The following is a 22,487-nucleotide window of genomic DNA, read 5'->3' on the forward strand; positions in this document are numbered from 1 at the left end:
CTAAGGATGATCGCTGAGGGTTCTTTAATGTTGATCTGCCAAGGGGAAAATTGCTTGTATATAATATATGAAGGACTGAATGGTTTCCCACTACAAAAAATGGTGTTATGCTTTATTTTTTTAAACTTTAACACATGAAGAAAGTGCTGAAATTGCAAGACATTTAAAATAAAGAGATTTGGGGATTAGCTTGAGATGCAAAACTCAGCTCTCTAAACTGATGAACAGAATATCTGTCCTCTCAATGTTTCTGTTCATCATAATCCCATATTTTAAATCTAATTTTTGGTAGATGACACTGACTATACAAAACCCTAAATTAGTTATTGTAATTGTGTCAATGTTTAGATAAAGATCAATAATCTGTTTTTGGTATTTTTAAACTGCACTGTGTTAAATGCAATTAATGATATGCTCACTGTGGCAAAATGGCCACATACATTATGAATCACGGAGTGTATATTTGCAAGTGAACGTTACAATCTGTGCAGAAATTTAAACAATTGAAAGTTTTATTAGCTATGTAATGTTTCTGCTAAAGTAATAAACCATTGCCTACTTTTGACAGTTTTGATACATAGGTTTTGTTTATTTACTTTAACATAGCATTTTAACATCTCCTACTAGGAGTTCTACTCGATCACTGTTCTACTCGAAAGTAGAAATTTGAGGCACTGAGAACATAAGAGCCTGTTAGATTGCAAGCTATTTGCTTCATCACATTTTGACAGTTTTTAGATACTTCATATTTTATTTTTGCAAAAGTATTTAAGTCACACAAAAAGAAATACTTTCTTATACCTCTAGCTAATCAGCAGACTGCACCCATTCCTTTCTAGTGAGGAACCCAGGAACTATACTCAACACTTTTGCAGCTCTATTTTGACTATTTCAGCTTGCTCTTGTGCTCTGTCTCTCTCTCTCATATAAACACACTTCAATAGTTAAAGAAAAAACTATGTTGTTCACTTAATCATAAGACAATAGGACAAGATTGGTGACTCCCTTTTTAGTTGTAATAATCTTATAGTTAAGACAACTGAGCATCAGTATACTGTATATGGAATCTCACCTCAGAATCCCAGGACATAAGCTCTGTTCCTTCCTTTGAATTCTCCCTGTTAAATAAATAATAATTAGATATAACTTTAATTTAGTTACTTTGCTTCTCAACTGCAGTTTTTTATCCCATCTACAAATAGTGGGAGCCTAGATTATACAGGAGAGGATATTATAAAGCATAAATAAATATTTAGGAAGAACTGTATTCAGGCCAGAAAAGATTGTTTAGGACATAGGATATTGATCAAATAATAGCTGCAGCTGAACCTGTACATACATAGAATACCTAATAAAATAATGTTAAAGGCTTAAAATATACTTAAAATATATACTACTACACCTGGTAAAATAACTTTTAAAAGATTTAAGAAATTAACTTTAATTTCAACAATTTACACAACACTGAACATAGTGGGGCAAATCACTGTTCCATCCAGTTGGATAGCCTTGCTCCAAAGTAGCCAATACTTAAAAACACCCTAATTAGGGCCAACTAATTATCAAAAGGTGGTAAAATTCCCCCTTTAAAAGTACATCCACTACAACCATTTCATTCAGCTGAGTCTGGTGCTCTCAGCATGAGACAGGACAGAATTCCCCGATTGCAGAAAGTTTTCAGGCCCTTTGAGGAGTGATGGCTAGTGAGCAAGACATCTTGGCCTAGATCCTCAAAGTTATTTAGATACCTAACTCCCATTCCCAAAAGAAATAAAACACCTAATGCCTTTGAGGACCCGGGCCCTTACCTCAACAGGCTAGTTGTGAAAAAACTTCCACCACCTTCAGCCCCTCGAACTATCCAGCTAGTCCCTTCTTGATGTCAAATTAGTCAAGAAACAACTTGCAAAAGCTGTGACTGGATCCTGTCAATCATCAATCCTCTGGCTCTCCTTTGACCAGAGATATATTCTAAACATCACATATCTTTTTTGGGTCTCACCAACAGTCTTTAACAAAAACATTTTATTATGGAATATACCTGCTATACTTTTCCTTGGACTACACAGCCTCAGAATGACAGACTAATATAAGACCTAGAGTCAATTCCTCCCCGCACCCCAGCCCCAAATCATTTCCATTTTTCAGGGGGTCATGATTCAAAATTTGCTTGTCAGATTGATTTCAAATTTTTGCCCCCAAATTTTTCCTCTTGATTAAGAGTACATATGAAGAGTCCCAACCCCCTCAGGAACAGAGTCAAAATTAGGGTTATAATGGAAAAGGGAAGTGACTTGCCCTGTTGTAACTGGAGTACTTCAAGATGTCCGGTCCCTATCTGTATTCCACTGTGGGTATTCCTGCGCTCCACTGACCTAAGACTGGAGAATTCTTAAAAGTAGTTGGTCTGCACCTGTGTCCCTGCTCTCCTCATGCTCCATATGGAGGGTACAAGGGGTGGGATGGGGCAGACTGATCACCTCTCCAGTTCCTTCTCTACCGCAAATCTAGTCATTATGCGAAGCAGTGGGGAAGGAGAGCAGGTAGTGAAATACAGATAAGGCCTGCACATCTCGAAGAAAAAACAGTAATTCACCTTCTCGTAACTGTTGTTCTTCAAGATGTGTTGTTCATGTCCATTCCAAACAGGCATGCGCACGCGCACATGCACGGTAGCTGGAAGAGTTTCCCATAGCAGCATCCATCAGGTCAGCCTGAGCGCCCCCTGGGAGTCGCGCCTTTATGGTGCTCAATATATAGCCCTGACGACCCGCCACCCCCTCAATTCCTTCTTGCTGGCTACTCCGACAGAGGTGTAGGAGGGTGGGTAGTGGAATGGACATGAACAACACATCTCGAAGAAGAATAGTTACAAGAAGGTGAGTAACCGTTTTTTCTTCGAGTGCTTGTTCATGTCCATTTCGATCAGGTGACTCACAAGCTCAAATTCAGGAGGTGGGGTCGGAGTCGTCCACAGATTGGAGCACCACTCTTCCAAAGGTTGCATTGTCTCTGGCCTGCTGGGCGATTGCATAGTGTGTGGTGAAAGAGCGAATGGAGGACCATGTCGCTGCTCTGCAGATTTCCTGGGTGGGAACCTGTGCCAGGAATGCTGTTGAAGTCTTTGCTCCCAGCCATTTGCATGTGGTTTAGGATAGAATACCAAGAAGATGTCCTGGCTGACGTGAAACTGGGAGACAACTTTCAGAAGGAAAGCTGGGCGAGGTCTCAGCTGGACCTTGTCCCTATGGAAAACAGTGTAAGGGGGATCTGAAGTCAGGGCCTTGTGCTCAGACATCCTCCTGGCTGAGGTTATCGCTACCAGAAATGCCACCTTGTATGAGAGATGGAGCAGGAGCATGTCGCCAAAGGTTCATAGGGCGGTGCCATGAGTCTGGAAAGGACCAGATTGAGGTCCGAAGGGGAACAGGCTGCCGGACATGCAGGTATAGCCTGTTGAGCCCTTTAAGGAAACGGCTGACCATAGGGTAGGCAACGACTGAGCAGCCTTCTGCACCTGGATGAAAGGCAGAGACGGTGGCCAAGTGAACACTTAATGACAACATGGTCAGCCCCTGCTGCTTAAGATGGAGGAGATAGTCTAATATAAGTGGCCGAGAGGCAAGTGTCGGGGATGGATGATGCTGCACCGACCAGATTGAAAATCTCTTCCACTTAGCAAGGTAAATAGCCCTGGTGGAGGGCTTTCTACTGCCCAGGAGGACTTGCCTGTTGGAGACGTCAGAACTGAAACAACTGGGGCTGGTGCGGGCTGTACTGGTGCCGGAGGTGTTGGGATGGAGGTGTCGGGTGGCAATGGGGATACTCCTGATCCTGCTGATGCCAAGCGTGCTGGAGGGGATACGAACAGGGCCGAGGCCACCAACATCACCCTGCAATGCGACCCTTGATTCTGACCTTGGGTTTGATGAAAAGCCCAGGGAGTCCAAAAGGGCAGTTGCGCAAGGGGTTGCCACTGCATGGGCCATGGTGCCGGGTAAGGGTGCTGGTCCCGCGTTGATGCGGACTGTCTGCTCCTACTCCTATGAGACCGATAGGAGTCCGACTCCGACGTGTCTGAAAAAGAGGACCATGGGGAGCGGTATTTCTAGGTGCTGACCGTTCGCGCCAAGGGCTTGGGGACCGGTGTGGCTGCTGGGTCTGTTCAGGTGCTGGGGAGTGGCACGCTGGGGTTGGAGATCGGCAGGGCACCATGGCGGGCTTTCCCCTTGAAGGTGCACAGGGAGCAACCGGTGCCAGCCCCATCTAGCAGGGGAGAACCGTGCTGTGAGATGGAGCAGTTCTTGGGCTGCCACGAATGCCTCTGGAGTCGAAGGGAGGTGCAGCTCCCGGCTCGGCCTCTCCTTAACACATCAAACACAAAGTGTGAGGATCGCTTCTCGGCATTCACTTGCCGCAGACTTTGAAGCCCGGAGACCCCGGCATGCCCTGGCGTTGAAAGAGCGTAGTAGGGGAACCCCCCCATTCCAAAGGAAACTAAGGGCTACTAACTATTTAATTAACACCGCAGAGCTAATGAAAATTATGTATATAGACTGCTAAATGCACTTGCTGAGACAAGAGCACAGGGAAGTTCCAGCTAACTGTCATTGGCGGTAAGAAGGAACTGAGGGGTGGTGGGTCGGCAGGGCTCTATATTGAGCGCCATAAAGGAGCGACTCCAGGGGGCGCTCAGGCCGAACCGATGGATGCTGCTATGGGAAAATCTTCTGGCTACCATGCACGTGCCTGACTGGAATGGACATGAACAAGCACTCAAAGAAGAACTCTAGCTGCAATAAGGTAAGTAACTTTCCTTTCTTCTTCAAGTGCTTGTCCTTGCGTGTATTCCACTGACAAGCAGTACTCAGAGAGGACGATGGAGTGAGGTTGCAGGTGGTATGGCTGCTTGTAGAACTGCTGCCCAGATGATGTGTCAGCAGAAAAGGCTTGGACCAAAGAATAATGTCTCATGACTATGTGGCTAGAACATCACGTAGCTGCCCAAATATCAAGCAGGAGTACCTCTTGAAGTGATGCCACTGAAGCCCCTTGTGCCTTTGTAGTGTGTGCCCAACTGATAGAGTAGGATCCAGCTAGAGAGCCACTCAGAGATCCTCTGAGAAAATGTAACCTGACCTCACACTCATTCTGCTCTGGCAACAAACAGTCTAGGGCACTTCTGATGGGTTTCATTCTTAGCAGATAAAATGCCAATCCTCATCAAGGGAATGTCGTCTCCTCTCCTTGTCAGAGGGATGGAGATTTGGAAAAAAACCAACAACAGGTAAGTGAACTGACTGGTTAAATTCTGAAACTATCGTAGGAGTGAAGTTTGGGTGTAGTCATTGCAAGTTTTTTCGAGTATACTCACATTTCTGACCAAGGTGATGGTAACAAGGCAGGCAACTTTCATTGACAGGTAAGATGCAGACCACATAGCTAGCAGTTAGAAAGGTTGACTTAGTGAGTACTGAAAGTAAAGGTCCTAAGTGCAGGTTTGGTTCCTTTATTGGTTGACAGGGTCTGATCAGGCCTTTCAAGAATCTGTCTCTTAAAACTGGTTGAGTAAAGATCATATAACCATCAATGGCAGATGATGCACTGATTGCCACCAGGTGAGCCCATAGCAAGCTAAGGGAAAACCCGTCCCCTTGAGAGTAAGAAGGTAATCTAAAAGAGCAAGAATATCCATGGTCTCTGAAGATATATGATTTTGCTAGGCCCAGATAAAGAAAAAATTTTAATTGGCTAGGTAACATCTTCTGGTGGAGTCCTTTCTGCTATTATTAAGAATGTTCTCTGTGGCTTCAGAGCAGGAAGATTCTAGGCTTGATGTCCTTTCAAATTCAAACCGTGAGGTAAGTGCCTCGGGGTTTGGGTGCTTGACCCTGCCATTCTTCTAGGTCTAGAGATTCAGGAAGGACCAAAGGCTGATTGGTGGACAGGATGACATTTGTAGGAGCCTTGGAAACCAGAACTGCCTTGGTCACCCAGGGGCAATGAGAATGGCTTGTGCGCCGTCTTTGAATCTTCCACAGAACCCGAGGTAATAGTGGGATGAGATGGAAGGCATAGTTCAAGCGATCTGACCAATGTAGTAGGGGAGCTTTGCCTCTGGAGTACTTTCCTTGAGCTCCCCTGAAGCATTACATGTTGCATTTCCTGTTTGTCGAGGCAAAGAGGTGCCAAGTGGTGGGCTCCCACTGAGTGAAAATGCTGTTCAATACTGAGTTGTGTAACTCATTGTGATTGATGATGAAATGCCTGCTGCCTGTCTGCCAGCGAATTCTGGATTCCTAGAAGGTACACTGACAATAGTGTGATATCATTCTTGATACACCAGTTCCATAAGATGACCGCTTCTATACACAGGGGGATGGACCTCATTTCTCCTGGTTTATTTATGCAGAATACAGTTGTAACATCTCACATTACAAGTAAACAGTGAAACTGAACGAATGAAGCAGAAGCTCTGCAAGCATCTTGAATTGCCCGGAGTTCTGGAAAATTGATGTGCATTCTGGTATCTCAAAGAGTCCAACTGCTCTGTGCTGTGTGACTATCCATGTGGGTTCCGCAGTCTGTCAGGGAGGCACCCATAATTATCATGTGGTCAGGTGTGTGGGATAAGAAAGGAACAGCCACACACACTTGGCCTGGATCTTTCCCCCAAGCTACTGAGGTCCTCACCCTGGTAGGGATTGTCATTATGGTGTTCATACCAGGTTTGCTTGGTCTATATATACTTTTTGGAGCCAAACGTCCAGGCAACAGAGGTGGAGTCTGGTGAACAGTGTCACATAAGCACACAGCACCATGTGCCCCAAAACAGAAAGGTAAATCCCAACTAATGCAAATAACCAGGTCTAGCAGGCTGGTCACTATGGTCTGAAATCTCTCTATTGAGACATAAGATCTTGCCTTGACTGAGTCAAAAGGTTTCTTTTATAAATTCTATAGTCTGCACTGGGGTCAAGATAGACTTTTCCAAATTCACAGACTCCTAGGGATGATAGAAGCTGAAGCAGCTAAAATGTTGATGTGAGGGCTTCTACATGTGTCCTGCCAATGAGAAGCCAGTCATCTAAAGACAGTGAAGAAGCTTCATCTGAACTGGGCTGCTACTACTAGAAACTTTTGTGAAGACCTTAGGTGCAGTTGCTAGACCGAATGGAAGCCTCCTGTATTGACAGTGGTCATGACCCACCATAAACCTGAGGCATCTTCTGTGAGCAGGGTGAATGCCCAAGTGAAAGTACGCATCTTTCATATTAGGAGCTGTGAACCATGTGTTCTTTTCCAGGAATGGTATTGATGCCAGCATAACCATATGGAAATATTTTTAATAGAACCCTTTTCTTTAATGATGAAGAGGCACCCACTCAACATTCCCCATTGCAAGAGAGATTCTACACCTCCTCGTAGAGGATCTCCTTGTGAGAAAGGTCCCTGAATAGGGATTGGGAAGGGAAAGAAACTCGATGGCATAGCTAGAATGGATGATTTCCAGCACTCACTTGTCCACTGTTATTGCACTTCAATTGTGGGAAAGAGAGTGCTAGACAACCACCAAAGGATATTTGAGGATTGGGTGGAGATGTCATTAACAATGCTTTGCAACTCCTGAGCATCCCATCAAAAGTATCTTTGGCAGGGGGTGAATCCAGGTTCATGTGGTTAATGTGTAAGGTGCAGGGTATTATGGCTTTTGTACCTACTGTCCTTTATGAGACAGTTCATAGGATTGCTGATGGTAAAATAGTTGAGGTATAGGCCTGGGTTTGTAGGGATGTTGTGGTATTTCCTCTTTGGAGCTGGTGTTTATTTTCCCAGGGAGCGAGGGCTGCCCTGGAGTCCTTTAGTGAATGCAAAGACTCAGAAGTCTTTTAGTTGAAAAGGTTGTTCTTTTTAAAGGGCAAGTCCCCCATTACATTCTGCACCTCCCTGAGAAACCTTAAGCGTAACCATGTCAGTGTTGCCCTTGATACAGCGTCCATTGCATCAGCAGTAAATTGTCATGCAGTTCTGGCCCCAACTTGCTTTCATCAATAAGGGCCTGAAATAGAACCCGTCTTGCTGAAGTAATTTGCCCTTAAATCTAAGAACTTTGAATAATTCAGAAAATCATACTTAGCCAAAATCACTTGATCATTATATATTTTGAACTGGAGGCTACTAGATGTTAATACCTTCCCTCACCAGCACATCCAGATGCTTGGCTTCCTTGAGGGGGTTGGCTCTTGGATATTGCTGCCTAGATCTTTCTGTGGCAGCCTTAACAACCAGGGAATTTGGTGTGGTAAATAGAAACTCCACTCCCTTAACCAGGACAAAGTAACACCCCTCAGCCCTCTGGGGTAGGGGCGCATGTTCCCAGTCTATGGCATATGGCTCTTACTGGTTCTGGAGTGGCATCATTCATCGGGAGTCCTATCGGGCTGAACCCTGTGAGTTGCAGGATGTTTAGGAGCTTGCGTTGTGTATCCTGGACCTTGATAAGGGAGATTAGGAGCTTCTCCACCACCCAGCGTAGCAGCTTTTGAAATTGCTTGTAATAATCTGGAGGGGATGGCAAAGCTGGGGTAACTGCTTCATTGGGAAATAAGGATAGCCTTGCCAGTACTGGTGGAACCAGTGGATCTAGCTTGTAGTCTTATATAAGGTCTGGCTGCTCTCTTGGAAGGGAGGAGTGGAATGATTCCTTATTAGATCCCACCAACCATGGGTATCATGTATGGGGCCCACTGGCCCCAGTAGGATGGATCAAAGGTGCATCATGGAAGCCCCAAGGCATGGGGTATCACCAATCCCAAGGGGTGGTGACTGGGTAGAGGTTGGTTCCATGAAGCTCTTGATTGCCTGTGTGAACATCTCTGTTGGAGGAGGCAATGATGATTCATTTCCTCAATGACAAAAAGGCCAGATCCACTTCAATCAGCAGTGTCAACAGTTCTGTCGGACCAAAGCTGCAGCTAATAGACAGGATGGGAGATGGACTTATCCCATAGCCCAGCAGTTCTTGGTCTTTCAGCCTAGGTGGTATTGCTGCCATTGTTACTGATGGTGCAGAGTCTGGTTCCGATAAAGCCCTCTTTTTATCATGGTTCTGTGACTTAGGACATTCTAAATCTTTAGGAGCTGCGCATGGAGGCTTGTACTACCTGGACATGGTGGAATCTGTCCTCTTTGGAGTGGACTTACAGGGGGATCTGCTCTTGTGTTTCTGAGAACATTTCTTGCTCTCCTGATGAACTCTGGAGATTTGATTTCCCTTGCTCCTAAATCAGCCGTGTGGTAGGAGTGCACCTCACTGACTCTGGCCAACGTACCAGGGCAGGGAGAGGGTCCCCCAGGCTGGGTCTGCCTGGCGTCTCACAGCCTTTTCCATGAGATGGTTTTTAAGCCAGAAGTCCTGCACAGGCTGGGCATGGCTAGGGAAGGAATGACAAATATTTCACCTGCTCAACATATGCACTTTCCTAAGGCAGAAAAAGCAGTGCTGGTGGCTGTCTCTGACCAAGAACGAGCGGGGAATGAAGAGACAATTTTAAAAGCCCAGTGTTCTGGGCACAATCTAATTCCCATAAAGGGAGCCAGAAGGGTTCTCTGGGGTGGGAAATCTAATTAAACATGACTTATATTATTAAAATTATTTACATTAGCTACATTAAAGATAAAAGTTAAATATGTACAGATTTGGTTCCAATGTAGGCCATGCACCAGTAAGGAGGAACAGGAGAAGTGGCTGGTCTGCCCCACCCCTTCTGCTCTCCTCATGTGTTGCACTGAGAGTATGGGCACAGGTGTGCACCAAAGGACACTGTTTGTAAAGCCAAATGTTTTAGCTACCAACAGTGCTACTGTACAGGATTAGAGGGAGACACAAAAACTTCTAAAAATGACTTCAAATACCTTTTCTGTATATGAAAAGTCACAATGCTAAAATCCAGAATTTTACGCCCTTCCAGAGTTATATGCAAGATGTAAGTGCTGGCTTCCACTGGGAGGGTGGAAATATTTCTTTCTATGGGGATAAGTGCTATTTCTAGCCCTAATGCCCTGTTTGGATGCCAGACTAATTTTGTGGCATTTTTAGCTACAAAAAATTGTTCCTGTATGGGACTGAATCTCTTTGTAAAGTTTTATATTGTATAAATTCAATGACACTCCAAGTTACCTGAGTGGTCCATCTTTTAGATGAGATAGCGCTGATATCTGCTGGTAGAAGAGAAGGTCAGACCAGGACAGTGGCAAGATTGCTCTGATCTTCAGTCTAGTGGGTGTCGATCTTCAATCCCGGTACAAGGGAAACCTATGCTGTGTCAATATAGTCAGTATAATTTTTAGGAACAAAAAATATAAACATTTTCAATTAACTAGATTTTAACTTAGATTAGTTTGTGAATGGTTACAAGAAGGTATTTGGTTTAAATGGGAAAGAAAAAGAAAACACATTCCCATCTCTTATATCTGTGAGTGCATGCCCACAGGGTACACTGAATTTGTAACAAGCCAAAGGGGAAAATTTTGGTGGGAATCCCTTTAAAATATTTACAGCATACCACTACTTGAAGGCTTTTGTTTTGTTCTGAAACATCTCCACACAGGAAACTCTGATTCAATTATATATTTTTGTATATTTGATTATAGTTTACATAATTCCACTGAAAAAACATGAAGTTAGAGGGAGGAAACTCAAATAAGAAAAAAAAGGGTTTAGTGTTTTAAATTGTGAACTGTTCTTATTCTTATGAAAAATTTAAATCTACTTGTGGTTTTTCCAAAATGTGTGGAAAATTATGTTTTTGCAGAATCCAAACAAGGAAACTCAAAGGAACATCAATTACTTTCCATATTTGTTGACAGTTTTAGTAAATATGCTGAATTAAATTTATTGCAAAGTCTCACTGCTAATTAGAGCTGCACAAATAACTGATCTGTTGGTTTACTAGCTGATCCAAAAAAATTAAAAACAAATTTACTTCAGACCAACCAAAAAAATTCCCGCCCTCCCCCCCTCAATTGTTGGTGAACCTATAAAAGTTGGGGAAAAAAAACAAAAAAACTGTTTGGGGCTGAGCAAAATGTTTTGCTTGACCCAAAATGAAATGAAACACTTAATTTCTGAGTTTTTAAAGAAAAATAAAATTGAATACTTATAAACAAAAAGAAATTTTGAATAGGAAAATGGTTTGATTAATTAAAATGGTTTGATTAATTAAATGTCAAAACAAAACATTTTTATTTTTTAAGAAATTTTTTGGAGGCCTTATGGGAGGAGTTTCAACCAAAACAATTTCTCACAGTCAACACAAAGTCGTGAAATGTTTTGGCTGATATGAACCTGCATTTTTTGGCGAAAAAGTTTTAGCCAAAAAAATTTCACCCAGCTTTAGCGCTAACACTACACAATGAAAATAATTAAACTGAACAATAAAAAAGTGGTAGCCTGTTTGAAAGACACTTGTCAGTTAATTGGCTTACCGCAGTCCAGATGATTAAACTCATACAAAGCTGAAAAGAACGATGAAATTAAAATATTAGGCACACTTTCAGTGAAGGAGAACATTCCCAGAATCAGCATAAATGAGAAACAAAGACTCCAAAGAACCTTGGAGTGCAAGAGATGCATTTTATTGTATGCTCATTACGATGAGTAACACATTTAGAAATAATAATCCCACGTAACAGTGACAATCTTATTTTACAGCGTGTACATCATTTTTTACAGCCACATAAAACACTTATTTTTCTAAGAGATTTCCCAATTTAGCTTTCTGAAGTTTAGAAATATAAAAAAAATTTATTCTCAAGGAACTGATTCTCATCTGGTGCAAAAACAAAATATGAACATTATCTGAAACACAAAGCCACAATATAGCATGAAGTAAAGTTACAATTTATCATGTGAACAGCTCTGTGCAAACATGAAGCAACTAAAAGTAAAAAAGTACACATTATATGCATAACATTTTTGAACAGGTTTTTCATTAAATAGCCCTAGACCAGCTTGTTATATTAAGCGCCATTTGATTTGCAGCATGCTAACACAAAGCATTGTTTAAAGGGATGCATATTTTAAATGTATACACTGTAAACTGAAGATCCACCTCCAAACTCGAGTGGCAGCATATTTTTCTGGTTAAATACTGCATATATACTTTCTTACAGATTGAAAATGCATGTTTATAGTATGGTAGAGATTTTTAAAGAATTGATTAAAAGGTGCAATTTTATGTCTATACTGAAAATTTTATATTAGCAGGTAGGACTATAATAGCCATACCTGTTATAAACACTGCCCTAAAGAACCTCTAAGTATTTTGTATTTTAATTCAAGAAAACTATTGTGTTCTTTGAATCTTTTTTAATACTCCTTTTAGAGAAGATCTTAAAGTAGCAAGAAAAAAAAAAGTGTTGAGACAACACTATCAGCTGCATTCATTTTTTCCTTTTAAAAAAATGACAGATTCAAAGGTATTTGTCATGTGCCATACCGAACAACATTCAACTGCAGTTTCAGATAAAAAAGGGAAATTATATACATACATATTTTTAACCCTAGCACCGGAACACCACCTTTGAGCTCATAACATAATGCAATATTTTTAACATCATATCCTGCCATAAAAGAGGTTAGGCAGCTCTGAAAATAGTTTTAAAAAATTACTCACTGAACCTAGGCTAATGAAGGAAACAAAAAGGTTTCCCAATGAAATTTTTTTTTTTTTTTAAAAAAAAGGGGGGAGAAACCCCAAAATTTGACTAATTCTGGAAGTTCACTTTCCAGGCACAATTTAAAAACATAATGACCAAGTGATTGACTTATATTCTTTTCAAAACTGCATAAGAAGTTAGAATTGGTTGCTTTGACAAAAAGTTTGTAAATAACCCCACCACAACTGAACAGTTTTCATATTGGAGACAAATGCTGTTACTGATGAAATGGATAACACAATCATCTTCGTTTTCTCTTCTATAGCTTAACAATGTATAATACTATTAAATAGAAGACATTCAGCAATCCTTCTGCAACCTTTCAGACATTCATCCATCTTTCTGCATTCTATAGTGCTCTTTAGGTTCTGATAAGCCACAATCATAGGACTATGAGATCCCTGTCAACCTTAATACTTTTAAGACTTTTAATACAAAGAATGTAAAGTTATGATTTAATATCAAGCTTTGAAACCAGGAGAAACAGTTCATGAGATTTTTTTCCCCAATTAGCATATCACAGTTTCTAAATTGCTTCCTTCTCAACATCATATATTACATTATGGCCTCTTTGTGATGCCTCATTATATGTTGATTTTTTTCTGATGGTCTACGGAATCCCTTTTTGCAGTATTCACACCTGTGTGGATAGTCTTTTGTGTGTATTGATATTACATGTCGTTTAAAGCCTGATGCATCCGTAGTGCTATATTCACAATACTGGCATTGATACACTTTTCTTCCACTGTGGGTCTTCATGTGCTTCTTAAGTTCGTTTTGCTGCCTAAATCCTCTCTTGCACCTTTTACATTTAAAAGGCAGGTCCTTGGTGTGAACTGAGAGGATATGTCCACTAAGTACAAAAGGATCTGAAGTTTTAAAGTCACAGTGCCTACACTGATGTATCTTTTTACCTTTGTGGGTTTCACTATGCTTTTTGAGCTCAGATGGACGATGGAAGCCTTTTTCACATACCTCACATTTGTGGGGAAAGTCCTTCGTGTGAACTGAAATAATGTGTCGTTTCAGGTCGCTTGAGTTGGTGCTCTTATGGTCACAATGTGGACACTGATGAGTCTTATGTCCTTGAAATAACTCTGTGTGCTGCTGAAGTTCTTTTTCATCTGTGAATGCCTGGGGACAATGCTCACATTTAAATGGTAAATCAGTCCCATGTTTGGATTTTATGTGTGTTTTTAGATTGGACTGATCAGCACATCTGAAGACACAGTGCTGACACTGGTATGGCTTTTCTCCTGTGTGGGTCCTCATATGCTTTTTAAGCTCAGATGGATGACGGAATCCTTTCCCACACTCAACACAAACATGAGGAAAGTTCTTGCTGTGAACTGCAAGCAGATGTCTATTCAGCAGTCCCTGTTCTGCAGTCTCATAGTCACAGTATTTGCATTTGTGTAGTTTAGGCTCCTTGTCCCTCAATATCAGTTTATTAGAACTCAATGGGCTTGCCTCTCTGTATCTCCTTGTATATTCTGTAAACTCATGGGTTTTGTCAACTTTATTTATAAGTTTATGGCTTTCCAGATGGTTGTGGAAACTTACTTTTTTGTTAGTTGTAAAGTCACAATCCGTACACTGGTATTTCTTCTTAATCATATGATCTGGTGGTTCTTCATATGCCTTTCAGGAATCCTCTGGATTTAAATTTTTTCCCACATATGTGACAAGGGTAAACAGTTAAGGGCTGTCCGTCAGGGACCTATTATAACAGCTGTTTTCAAACAAACAGAAGATGTTATGAAGAAAACTGTTAAAAGTGCTGAATTAAAAGAACTGCTCAAGAACATTTACTTGAACTTCACACATAGAGCAAATAGTTTAGTAGCTTGAAACAACCAAATCCCAGACATCTAAAATTTTAAATACTGTTAAAAGAGTTGACTGAAGCAAGGCATAAAACCCCATTGCTACCCCAATGCATGGGCACTGGTGACACTCGTTTACTGAATGGACCACAAATTAATGGAGAGATTGCCTTGTTAATCAACCTTTCTCCCATTCCCAATTGTGTATATCTCGCCTCCCATTCATGATCATGTAACATCCCCGTGACAACTACAGGAATTGTTTATGTGGATAAGTATTAGAAAAAAATGTATTAGATGTCTTTTAATGCAATTTGCCAGCTGGAAATTAAGAGAGTCAGCATGATGTACCAGCCAGCAATCTGTGGACCATCAGCAAATTCTCCAGGGACAACAGTTTTAGAACAGTTGCACTACACAACTTCAGTGGTGGTAGGGGTTTTTTTTGTTGGTTTTCTTTTAACTAGTTGCAGGAAAAAGGATCTTTCCATATTAAACCAATACAATAAACAATGAAAAATATTCTACCTGTTTGCCACTGCCTGGTTTCTCCCCTCCTCCTCTTCTTGGCTTTTTGTTTAAGCGCTCTATTTGTGTTAATGCTATCACAGATTTGCAGGTACTGTGCTGCATTACCATTTTTGTTTTCTAATCGTGTATCCAAGTTATTTCCTGAATACAAAGATCAGACACCATAAAAACTATAAGCAAGTTTTTTCTTTGGGACTAGATGACTGGAATCACATGGGAGCAAGTCACTTTACATTACCTTAAAAAATAAATGTTCACTGCAGAAAGGAATGGGCAAGTTTTTTTTTCAAAGGGTCAGTATCTACCATAGTTATTGATAAGGCATTATATAAGAATTTAATTCAATTTGGACTCATTCTGAACTCTGTTTCCTCCACTCCCAAACCCTTAACATTCAGCCGATTATTCCTGTTCTTTCCTTCAACCTAGCAGTCCTTTATTCCCCAGTGAGCTCATTTTCCCTTCCCTGGTTACCCAAAACTGTACTAAAAGATACTGATGTACATTTCTGAGGGCTTCTGTTGTATATAGGATTGTTCTTATTTCTACAATGTTTATGTAACTGAAATTCCTTGAAGAAATGAGTTCCAAGTGTATGGAACCCTTACACATATGCATTCTGAATAGTTTGGTGGCATTCACTGATCAGGAAAGCTGTGGATTAGGAATCTGTCAATATTCCATGAAATAAGGGAGAGTCATGAATTTCATAATGGAAAATCTGATATACAACTGTGTTTTTTCAAAAAATTATGAAAGCAAATGAATCTCTTGCTCTTGTATCAAATATAATTACACGTTCTCACCTGCTGCTTGACAGTCTTCATACCTTCTGGGCAGTCGTCTTTCATCTCCTATAGAACACAGTATTTTACTAATTCATAAACTGAAATTGTATTTGACAATGATTGTTTGAAACTCCTTGTGTGAGAGAATAGCTAGCTAGCAAATTTTATTTACTGCAGAGTCTTCCCCATCCTGACCGCTCTCTACAGAGATGCCAAACCAGACAATGACCATACTGTACATATACCTCTACAAATTTGCTTTCATTCTTAGGTACTGTAAACAACACCTAGTACGAAATAACCAAGTTCCACGATCCTCTTTTGCAAGAGAGCAAGTCCAAATATCTTACTTTCCTATCAAGAACTTGGTGCATGACAAGTTTTGGACTACTTTTCCATGTCTTGATACAGTGGTCATTCAGCACTTGCACAAAGAACGCTGAAGCTCTATGGAATGACATGGGCTACATCTTAGTAGTAGTCTCATTTTCTTATTCTGGACTGAAAAAGTTTTTCCTATGATTTTGGACTCTGTGGTTCAAACACATTTTTGTCGAACAGCTAATGGGGTTAGAAGTATATCTGGCCAGGACTTTTCTGTCAGATTAATTTTCTGATGAAAATGCCCTTTTCACAACATTCAAATTTTTCCACAAAAAATCGATTTTCCATGAGGAAAATCAAAGAGATGGCTCTTCTGGCTGCTTGCCTGGAACACTCATCAATTTCATTTTCAGCCTGCAGGGAGAAAGTTAAATTAACAAGAGTCTTCCAAGCGAGCTGCTCGCAAGCAGAAAAATTTTGAATTTTTCATCCCTGCCCACAACTTCTTTTTTTTTAAATCATTTTTAACTTTTCATCCTGATTCAGGATGGAAAAAAATTCAAAATTGCATTTTTCACAGGAAGGGACTTCCATTTTGCAGCCAACTCCATTTAGAACTCCGTCCTTAAACAACTGACTCTCTCTTTCATGAGTCAGAGATGATCTGAGAGGATATTCCTTTAAATTTGATGTATTTACAAGTTAAAACCCTACAGCATAGTAAATATATATGATATTCATAGAATATACAGAATTTGCACCATTAAAACTTCCTAATAAAATGTTCATACTATTCAATCCCCATCACAGAGAAAGATGAAGATCAACTTATTAAGACCTTTAAAAAAAAAAAAACAACCAACACACAATTTGTTTTCCGTCAGAGGGTGAAGAGTCTGATTATACAGTATAAGGCTATGTCTACACTACCACTTATATCAGTATAACTTATGCTGCTCAGCGGTGAGAATAACCCCCCCATCTCCACGACACTGGTTACACAGACAGTGCAAACAGTGCTATGTCTGGAGAAGAGCTTCTCCTGCCGACATAGCTATCGCCACTTCTTGGGGGTGGATTAATTACGTTGACAGGAGACCTCTCTTCCATTCGCATAAATTGGCTACACTAGAGAACTTACAGCGGTGCAGCTGCACTGATACAGCTGCGCCACTCTTAAGCTCTCTAGTGCAGACATGGCCTAGGACTGAGAGAGGAAGATGTCTGCATGACAAACCCTAAGCTTATTTTCTCACACTCATTCTTCTTTTCTCAGATAAAACTTGTGTGAACCTTTCACCAGCCAGCTTCATGTATTTTAAACAAATTCCTTTAGCTTACGCAAGATTCTATAATGCTCAGTAGCTGACCTCAAGATATGCAAGGGAAATTTGCATGCTAGACATCCCTGAACTAGTACCTGGAACAACTTTAACTAAACCTTACAAACTACAATGCTTTCCCTTATATAAAACCCAACACTAAGCAAGGTATTTATTATGATTAAGAAAAAATAGATATTAAAATAATTTAAGGGCTGTCTGGCAGGCTAGTGAACAAAACACTAGAGTTTGGGACTAGCATTTTTCTTCATTCCTTAGTTCCAAGAGTCTGAGGGCATTCTGGAGAAAGTATGCACAGCCGCTGAAATATCACTTTGATATTTCAATGTCTGACTCTTGTAAGTTAATGACTGGCTACAGACACAGCTCTTTACAATTCTCCTTAGACAGAGCTAAGAGGTAGGAAAGTCATGCTCTAAAAGATTTGGGAGCTAAGTTAGGGGAAAAATAAGAGGAGGGCATTCCCAGGAAAAGAAGAATCTAGGATCCTACCATAAGCAGCAGCCCAAGCAACAGGAACAAAAGTTTTATTCACACCAGAGTCTTCAAGTTGTGTGTCGGGAAGTGATGTTGCTTCCTCTTCACCTACAATGACCTCCATATAAACTTCATCTGCTATTTCAGCACAACCTACATTTAAGGAGGAGAAGTTGTGATTCTTGAATTAATTTTACTGTATGTACAGCCTAAATTTTCCTTTGCTTATTTTCATATTATTATTCTGATTAGTAGGGGTACCCACTGCACAATTCTCTTCCTTCCCCAAAATACTTGTACAGGGTTATATTGTTTTATATATTGCTAGACCTGAGACAGAAAAAATAACTATCGACCAAAAGAAGCTTATAAGTGTGTAACTGTTGATGGTTCTTTGCCACTTTGCCAGAATAAGTACTGCTCTACTTAATAAAATTTAAAAAGTGATCTAAAAGGGTCTTGACACTTTCAATAACAAAGTTGTTTAAATGAGCTAAACAAGATTTTAGCATGGTAGTTTGTTAGGCAAACTGAAAAATTAGCAAGTTGCAAAAATCAATTACTTATTGACTTAATCAACGATCACATTAAATTCAATACAAATAATCAACTGCTTGTATATGATAGGCACAATATGTATTTTATAATAACTATAGGCTACTCTTATTTGTGGGCAAGGCAAGGTATGATTTCCACTACTATAAATCTGGGAGCAATCATTCACAAACATGAAAAAGTTCCTTTTAGAAAGTGACCAATATTATGCATACAGTTTTCATTTCTGGTATTTTTTAAATGTACTTTTTTTAAAAAAAGAATTCTTACTAATATCTTCATCTTCCTGAGAAGAGTCCTTAACAGCCATGTAAACCATCTTTTCTCGCTGCATTCTGCCTACAGCTCCCTGCTCAATTACTCCAGCTACAGAATGTCCATTGTGAAAGTCACTCTCTGTGACAATTTCTGTTCCTCCTTAAAAAAGAAAAACACAGTCAATGTAAACAAGATAATCTAGAATATCATCTCATGAGAATTAAATTAGAAAAATGTTTTATCAGTATTTTTTTCTGTTTTAGACAGCCATTTAGTAAAACCGCGATTAAATGCTTTGAAATAAATGTTTTCTTGCTATTATAAATTTCAAATTTGTTACTCATCAGTGGCACATTAGACAAAACCCTCCTTTCTCACTAGTATACTGACAAAAATCAGGGCTGAATGGTTGGATAGTACTATTCGCGGGGGGTATCATAGCCATAAACCGTGTCAGTTTTTGCATGCTAGTAGGGTGTTAAATATGAACAGAAATATTATGTGTCACCCCAAAGCTTCTATTTTATGCTGTGTTTTGAATATTGTGCTGGCAAAAAACAGACTTGAGATTCTTCCTTGAGAAGGAAGTTAAATTGTGTGACATAACCAGCAGACCACTACAAAGATGTTATTTCACAATACTGCAAAACAGTGGATTTATTAAAGAACACAAAACTAACATTTTCAAACTCCTGAATCAATAAACAGAACGTAAGACCGTACCTATTTCCACATCATCCTCAGCTTCAGCTTTAAATATATACACTTTTATAACTTCTGAACCAAATCCATCATCTTTAGAAACATCATCGTGTGAAACCTCAGTGCTGATTTTTAAAGGTGTGCTTCCAATATGGGTCTAATTTTTCTCCAACATCATCCACTGTAAAAATAAAAAAAGGACAGTGAGGTTTCACGCACAAATTTTGTTAGGACTCAAGAAGTGATCTCTAGCAAGTTTTCCTCACATATTCAATATGTAAGATCCAATGGAACTACTATTATAAAAGGTTTCAGAGTAGCAGCTGTGTTAGTCTGTATCTGCAAAAAGAAAAGGAGTACTTGTGGCACCTTAGAGGACTAACAAAGCTTATGCTCAATAAATTTGTTAGTCTCTAAGGTGCCACAGCTACTCCTTTTCTTTTTACTATTATAAAAGCAGTTATACAGACGGTTCCTTTTCCTTTTATATCTTAGTCTATTTTTAGTAAAGTACAGTACTCAATTTCATTATCAAAACTTAGTAAATGAAGGACAAACATGGTTGTAAAATGAATCACACAGGAGAGCACCCTCATTAAGTAATTAAAAGTACCTGATATTTATTCTATTGTAAACTATTAAGCCTAGAAGGTATAGATGGATCAAAAAGTAAAAACATAAGACATATCTAATATAATTAAAAAAAACAAACCCAGAACCTGCTATTTTAATTCTTCTGAGATTTTCAAAATGCTCTACTGTTGACAATATCTATTACTAGTAACTAACAGCTGTTATTCTTATCAAATGTGTTTTAGTCTGGCTGTGAGATTTTGGGGTCAGTTATTATCCTGGCAAGTATATTTTTGAGATTTTGTCTCTTGCTAGTTAAAAGTTGAGATAGTAATATTTGGATTAATGTCCAACTATTCGAAGTTGAGCTACCTGCCATCCTTCATGTCTATAACTAAAGGATTAAGTCACCTACTACTCAATCTACTTACTTTTATCAATACAATCAAATCATTACATTCAAACTACTATTAAGTGGAAGAGCAGAGTTTTGATAAAGTAAACATTAACATATATGGGGCTGATTTCATAGCAAAGGGACACTGAAAAAGCCCTGATCAGAAAATGCTTGCTGTTGTGTGCCCTTTGTTAATCACGTATTGACAGAACACTACCTACTCCCTTTGCACATGGGCAGCATAAGGTTAATGCAACACTGAATATCCACTGAAGCCCTCAAATGAGGAATGAATTCCACACTTTGAAATAAGCTGTAACCCAGACTGGATCATTTTCCAGATTCAAAAATATGTATATTATATTAGACATACAAAAACCGTGAGAATTTTTTTAAAAAGAGATGACAATGGGTTATTTCTTTATGACTTGGCATAATCTACTCTGAAAGTCATTTTAATGATACCTACTCAACTGCAGCAGGTTTTTTTGGTGTCACTGATGAAACTTGTGAATCTCAGAAGTCTTTGAATGAGTCAGAACAATACTGGAGCTACTGAAAACAGAACTAAATAGACATAAAGCAGCTAATTGATTAACATTAAAAAAAATCAACAAATACTAATGTAAAGTATTACAAAATTAAATTTCTGTAATTTAATAAAGATTAAAAAATGTGAAAGAATAGGAGACTACATAATCTTTTGCATATTTCAAGCTTTTTTAAAAAAAGATTGGGTTGTAAATGGGGAGGGAGTTTGTAAAAGACAAACTCGGATCACTGAAAGCAATTGTAAATTTCTCCTCTTCTGCATGAGCTTAAACCTTTTTCCTTTTAATTTAAAGAATTTATGGCTGATCTTGTTTTATTGAAATTAATGGGAGCAGGATCAAGGATCAAGCCCTTATTTCTTAAACATGTCCTGAATAACTGTATTGTATAACATCCACCACCTCCCACCTAAGATGACTGCATGATATCCAACATAACAAGAAAACAAACACCAAGAATAGCAAAACTAGAAAGGAATCTACAAATACCTTTGATTAATAAGTTTACCAGTATCAGGCTGTTAATACAAATTTTATATATGAAGCAGCTATAGCATGTACTATTAGAGCATGCTCATGTTATCAGAATGGTGTTTCCACAGATAAGACTAAATCCAACTATACATGTGCCTTTTAAAGGAAAGGAAGGGAGAGCTAAGACAACCAATGTTTTGTCTATTAAAGGGTGCTATCAACTTAAATATTTTGAATCTGACTATTTTATAATATCTTGGAACGGGACATAATTTTCTGCTAAAGCATCTTTAATTACCTGATTCTTTTATTTAAAAAATCCTTAAAAATTACAGGATTTTCTGTTCCATTTTTGATGTCTTTCCAATTAAGTCCTCAATCTTGCAAAGATTTATGTACATGCTTTTGTTCTACCAAAGTGAGTAGTTCCATTCGTAAATCTTTGCGGTATTGGAAACCGACTATACGGAGAAGAATGAAACTGACTACACAAAGTGCTGTTAAATGTACAAAATAAAACTATAAAAAATTTACACTAATTTAATGGGTTACTTGTACTATAATAGATATAAAAACTGAGGTAAAGTGATTTTAACATGATGACTTTAATCATCATCCAGTTTTCTGTTTTTTAATTTACAGATTTTACACACAGTCAATTTAAATGACAACAAATAACATGTTAATAACTTAAAGATTGTTCAAAAGTGGAAGCCTTCTCCTATCAGGAACAGTGATAAATCAATTACATTACTTTTCTTCATATAGTGTATATTGATGTATATTGTATCTTATCGCTTAATATACAACTTACTTTTACCACATCTGTTAAAAAATTCTAAATCCCTGCTCTGGCAGGCAACATTATTGCAATAACTAAAATATTAGAAGTATTTCTAAACCAACAAACATCCTCAGCCTGATTCTGAGAGAGGTTAAGCACATACAACTGAAACCGAAATCATACA

The 22,487-nt window shown here is 39.2% G+C and overlaps 1 protein-coding gene across 1 annotated transcript in view; it reads right to left on the bottom strand.

Moving 5' to 3' along the window:
• Nucleotides 1–11,611: 11,611 nt before the first annotated feature.
• ZNF711 (zinc finger protein 711) overlaps nucleotides 11,612–22,487 on the bottom strand; it is a 40,758-nt gene continuing 29,882 nt past the window's right edge. The window contains 9 exon segments of the mRNA XM_043521642.1: nucleotides 11,612–14,362; nucleotides 14,364–14,437; nucleotides 14,439–14,452; nucleotides 15,075–15,218; nucleotides 15,884–15,931; nucleotides 18,025–18,162; nucleotides 18,835–18,981; nucleotides 19,546–19,678; nucleotides 19,680–19,705. Of these exon segments, the coding sequence (XP_043377577.1) occupies nucleotides 13,276–14,362; nucleotides 14,364–14,437; nucleotides 14,439–14,452; nucleotides 15,075–15,218; nucleotides 15,884–15,931; nucleotides 18,025–18,162; nucleotides 18,835–18,981; nucleotides 19,546–19,678; nucleotides 19,680–19,705 (1,811 nt within the window). The 3' untranslated portion in view covers nucleotides 11,612–13,275.

The sequence above is a fragment of the Chelonia mydas genome, chromosome 9 (assembly GCF_015237465.2).
Source record: "Chelonia mydas isolate rCheMyd1 chromosome 9, rCheMyd1.pri.v2, whole genome shotgun sequence".
Taxonomy (NCBI): domain Eukaryota; kingdom Metazoa; phylum Chordata; order Testudines; family Cheloniidae; genus Chelonia; species Chelonia mydas.